Source organism: Wasmannia auropunctata, unplaced genomic scaffold (genome assembly GCF_000956235.1).
Source record: "Wasmannia auropunctata unplaced genomic scaffold, wasmannia.A_1.0 LD336060.1, whole genome shotgun sequence".
In the NCBI taxonomy this organism is placed as follows: domain Eukaryota; kingdom Metazoa; phylum Arthropoda; class Insecta; order Hymenoptera; family Formicidae; genus Wasmannia; species Wasmannia auropunctata.
In genome coordinates this window covers 300,734-306,365 of record NW_012026830.1, presented here as the reverse complement: position 1 = coordinate 306,365, position 5,632 = coordinate 300,734, and the positions used below count along the sequence as shown (strand labels likewise).

Here is a 5,632-nt window from a genome sequence, read left to right as displayed (position 1 = left end):
GTTGAAATATCGATAGAATGTCTACAGTAACTTATTGTTTTGATAAAATTCATAAATAATTAAAACATTATCCTAATGAATTGTTCATACATGTTAATTTTTTTATGGTTCATAACTACGATTAAAAATCATATCGGTTTTATCGTTTTCTATCTATTTTTAACAGGGTAGAACGTAATAAGCAGCAATATAAAATGCTGTCGCTATGCAAATGTTAGAATCTGTTACGTCCTGAGGACTCCACAATTCTTTTTTTTCGTGGAAAATGTCAAAGTCAGCCGCCGGACACGGGAAGTCGATTTAGCGGCGACTATTTTATTACGTGATAGATTTAAGACTTCTTGCGTTCTAAGAAACGGACGCGCGAGAGCCGTCAATAAGAGGAATCTTTTGCCGATAACCCCATTGCCCTACAATTAAGTAAATAGAAAAGATCGCCGCCTGGTCCCACGCATGAGTTCTTAGAAAAAGAGACCTGACACACGTCAAACTAGGCGAGGATCTTATTTACCGATCACCAACGCCGCGGACGATTCTTTTCTTTCGTGGAAAATGTCAAAGTCAGCTGCCGGACACGGGAAGTCGATTAGCGGCGACTATTTTATTACGTGATAGATTCAAGACTTCCTGCATTCTAAGAAGCGGACGCGCGAGAGCTTTCAATTAGCGCAAAACTCGGCGGCTCCGGATCAAAGGGGAGTCACTCTGATAATCCCTTTTCTGGAAGCGGCGGCTCTCGGAAATCAAAGGAGTCCGACCGGGATCCCAGGTATATATGTCTTCTCTGGGCGACTCGACTCACTCGGATCTCAGCAGTCAATTTAGTATTTGTCACGCTGTCATTTTAACGGGCGGACAAGAACTTAGAATCTGTGCGCGGTTGAAAATCGAGTGCCTAAGATCGCTCCTGGAAAGAAAGAGAAGCCCCGCGCAACCGGCCAGCGAGACCCCAGCGTGAGCCCCTGCCAACCTCCCCAGCTCCCTCTCGAGTTACAGCAGGTAGTAAGTCAATCATAATCATGTTTTTATTTTAACCGAGATTAACTAAATTAGTTGACTTGTCTCAAATCAATCTCGTCCTCAGTCCGTCGCGGACAAAATTTAAATGTCCAAACCGCGGCCCCCGCGACTCGCGATCAATGCGTGTTTTTTTTTGTAGGGACCAATAACGTCTCCAGCCAATCCCGGCGCAGACGACGTCTAGGGAATATTTTATATATAGAGTTTCCTAACTTTCTGATATATAGTTTAGTTATTATTCAATTATTAACCTTTTTCCTGTGTATTGAGTAGTAATAAATGTGAAAAAGTAAATACTAGTGTGTAATAATCCTCGCTTCTAAAAACGGCATTAAAAGGCACACGATTAACATATTCTTTGGCCGCACGCAACGCCACATAAGAACTGGTGACCTACCGACGCAAAGAAATATACACACATAATTATACAAAGAAAGAACGTCCGTTTTCCACGCAAAGAAAAATGTCAACGCAACACAGCCCACCGAGTTCACGTGCCGCACCGATCGGAACAGGAACGGAAGAGCTGGACATTTCCGGAGGCTCAGGGGAACCCCCCCAGGGAATCAACGCCGCAAGACTCGTAAAACTCCCATCCTTTTGAAAGGCAAACCCAGCTTTATGGTTTGCTCAAGTAGAAGCTGCATTCCAACTCGCGCAAATTACTCGAGATAATACTAAATTCAGATACGTTATCGTATATCTCGATCAAGAGATTTTGCCATTTGTCTCTGACATCTTGGAATCACCTCCCATTACGTGTAAGTACCAAACTTTAAAAGAACGCATCTTACAATCTTTTGGAGAAACCTCAGAATCTAAATTACGCAAACTTCTTCGAGGTAATGAAATGGGAGATAAATAGTCTTCAATCTTCTTACAAAGGCTACGTAACCTAGCAGGTTCAGCATGCGGCGATTCCGTTTTACGCACCCTCTTCTTCGAGCAGCTCCCAGAGTCTATTCGCACGGTCCTTGCAATAGGCGGAATAGACGATTTTGCAACGTTAGCACAGCAAGCTGATAAAGCCATGGAAGTAATGAAACCCAATATTGCAGCCATAAGCAATCCAACCACCATGGCAGCACATAACTCAATATCGATTGAACAACAAATCTCAGAACTACGACGAGATGTTGAAGCGTTAACTAAAGGATTCCGACGAGGCCGACAAATAAATAAAGGCAAAGAAATCAACGACATCGATCATTTAGCAGAAACCGTCAACATAAGCAAGAATCAGGCAATTGTTATTTTCACGCAAAATTTGGCAAAGATGCACGTAAATGCCAAGCACCATGCACATGGAAACAAGATAAACCTGTCATTAAACAGACAGCGGAAAACTAACTCAGCCCTTACGTATCGAGGCGCGGGGGCACATAAACAAATTTACTCACGTCAACACCGCCTCATCATCGCTGACTCAAGAAACAGCACACGCTACTTAATCGACACGTTTCTGTTTTACCTCGCTCGACATTTAAATCAAAGCATGTAAATACAGGAGTAATCCTTTATGCCGCTAACGGGGCAGCAATAACGACATACGATCAAAAGATCACCGATGTCGATCTTGGACTCAGACGTAAGTTCCAATGGCCTTTCATTATCGCTAATGTTACTCACGCAATTTTAGGAGCTGACTTTTTAAAACATTTTAATCTCCTTGTCGATCTTCGAGGCCGCTGCGTCATAGACGGAGAAACTCAGCTCAAGTCTACCGGCCGTTTAACTACCACATCAACACCAACGATAACCACCATCATACGCAAAGGCGATTACAGAGATCTACTCGACGAATTTATCGACATCACTCGTCCCACTCATAGAAAGGACGCAAAGCATCAAGTGCAACATCACATTGAAACACAAGGTCCACCAATTGCAGAACCTGCACGACGGCTTACGACAAAAAAACTTAAAGCAGCACGCGCGGAATTCGATTATATGCTAACCGAAGGTATTTGTAAGCCATTCAATAGCCCTTGGGCCAGCCCTTTACACCTTGAGAGATTAAGCCTTTAAAGAAGACCGGCGAATGGCGCCCATGCGGAGATTACAGACGCCTAAACCGAATCACTGTACCGGATCATTACCCGATTCCGCACATCCACGACTTCGCTCAGCAATTGCATGGATGTACAGTGTTTACAACTTTGGATCTCACAAGAGCCTATCATCAAATCCCCGTAGCTCCAGAAGACCAACCCAAAACAGCTGTTATAACTCCATTCGGCTTATATGAATTCAACGTCATGACCTTTGGTTTGTGCAACGCTGCACAATCTTTTTAACGCCTGATGGACCCAGTATTAAGAGGCCTTGACTTTGTTTACTGCTATATTGACGATATTCTTATCGCATCTAAGGATTCTCAATAGCATAGACTACACCTTCGCACAGTATTACAACGCCTCAGAGATCACGGTCTCTCTATTAACGCTAGTAAATGCAACATTGGAAGTTCGCAGGTAGAATATTTATGCTACATTATCGACAATTAAGGAACTAGACCACTCCCTAAAAGGATTTCTGCCATTCAAGATTTTCCTAAACCGAAAAGAATTGATGAACTAAGAAGATTCCTCGGCTTACTAAATTACTATCGATGGTTTATGAAAAACGCAGCACAAGACCAATTACTACTCAGCAATCTTCTTATCGGTGCCAGAAAACGCGACAAACGACTAATCAACTGGACACCTGAAACAAGCACAGCATTTGAACATTGCAAGAAACAACTAGCCGATGCAACTCTTCTCGCGCATCCCATCGAAAACGCACACCTAATACTACGAACAGACGCATCAGATTCAGCATTAGGAGTTTCTCTAGAGCAAAATAATAAAGGTTAATTAGAACCGTTAGCATTCTTTTCGCGCAAGCTCAGCGACACAGAAAAACGATATAGTACTTATGATGGCAAACTATTAGCTATTTACAAAAGTCTAAAATTTTTTTGTCACTGGGTTGAAGGTAGACAAGTCACAATATTAACGGACCACAAGCCCTTGACATACGCCTTTCAGCAGAAAGCAAGCAAAGCATTACCCAGACAGCTACGCCAGTTGGATTTTATCGGACAACTAACAACTGATATTACATACATCTCCGGTAGTGACAACACCGTCGCAGATACGCTGTCACGAGTAAGTACCATCGACACTCCAAGAATCGTCTCAACTGACGAACTTGCGGAAGAGCAAAACTCAGATGAAGAATTACAGCAAATACTAAACTCAGAAACAAGCCTCAAACTACGAAAATTACAGCTCACAGATTCTAACATCACATTATTTTGCGACATATCTGGAGAAGATGTACGACCTTACGTGCCACTCAACTTAAGGAAACAAATCTTTAACGCAACACATAGTTTATCACATCCTAGCGGTCGAGCTACTAAGATATTAATCGGACGTCATTTTGTTTGGCTAAGCATGAATCGCGATATAAAAGAATGAGCACGTACATGCATGACATGTCAACGCAATAAAATTCATAGACACGTCCGTAACAACCCAGAGAAAATCGCAATACCAAGCGCCAGATTTGATCACGTACACATTGATATTATCGGCCCTTTACCACTATCACGAGGACAACGATACTGCGTAACAATGATCGATCGATTTACCCGCTGGCCAGAAGCAGCTCCAGTCTCCGATATATCAGCAGATACCATCGCAACAGCTTTCTATAATACATGGATAGCAAGATTCGGCGTTCCAACAACCATTACATCAGACAGAGGTACGCAGTTCGAATCATCATTGTTTCAGGCACTAACAAAATTGCTAGGATGCAAACGAATACGTACTACAGCGTATCATCCCCAAGGAAATGGTATGATCGAGAGATGGCATCGGTCATTCAAAACGGCAATAAGATGCTATGAAAATCCAGAGTGGGTGGACGTACTTCCAACCGTCTTACTGGGGCTACAACTGGGGAACAAGCTTAAAAGAAGATATCGGAGCTGCTGCAGCAGAACTTACATACGGAACAACGCTTCGCATCCCAGGCGAGTTCTTTTTAGACGAAGAAATGCCATCGAATCCTCAAACGATCATAGAAAAATTCCGTGAGCACATGCGGAGAATACGCTCATCACCGGCAGCGCATCATAGTAAGAGCAAGATCTTTGCACATAAAACTTTATTTTCTTGTACGCATGCGTTTGTAAGATCCGACGCTACCAAAAAGCCATTAAAAGCACCATACGAAGGACCCTTTGAAATCCTAGACCGTCCTTCAGACAGAATTTTCACTTTGAAAATAAAAGGGGAAGCCCAAAACATCTCTACGGAAAGATTAAAACCTGTATTCTTTGAAAAACAGGAAACGCAAGAAGCAACATCGCCTAGCTCATCACAAGATCTACGAACATATCCATCAGCAAAAAAGAAGACTCAACACGTTACTTTCAAGGATACTTGAAATATCTCCGAGGGGAGTATTGTAGGGACCAATAACGTCTCCAGCCAATCCCAGCGCAGACGATGTCTAGGGAATATTTTATATATAGAGTTTTCTAACTTTCTGGTATATAGTTCAGTTATTATTCGATTATTAACCTTTTTCCTGTGTATTGAGTAGTAATAAATGT

At 42.5% G+C, this 5,632-nt stretch overlaps 2 protein-coding genes across 2 annotated transcripts; both read left to right on the top strand.

Annotated features, from left to right (window-relative positions):
- The first annotated feature begins 1,483 nt into the window (after window positions 1-1,483).
- On the top strand, window positions 1,484-4,487 carry LOC105450599. Its single transcript, XM_011690532.1, has 6 exons — window positions 1,484-1,603; window positions 1,970-2,302; window positions 2,515-2,983; window positions 3,169-3,288; window positions 3,568-3,873; window positions 4,000-4,487. Exons 1-6 carry the CDS (start codon window positions 1,484-1,486, stop codon window positions 4,485-4,487), a joined length of 1,836 nt encoding a protein of 611 aa, XP_011688834.1.
- Window positions 4,488-4,917: 430 nt separating this feature from the next.
- Window positions 4,918-5,463, top strand: LOC105450598. The gene has a single exon (XM_011690531.1). It carries the CDS (start codon window positions 4,918-4,920, stop codon window positions 5,461-5,463), a length of 546 nt encoding a protein of 181 aa, XP_011688833.1.
- Window positions 5,464-5,632: the final 169 nt, after the last annotated feature.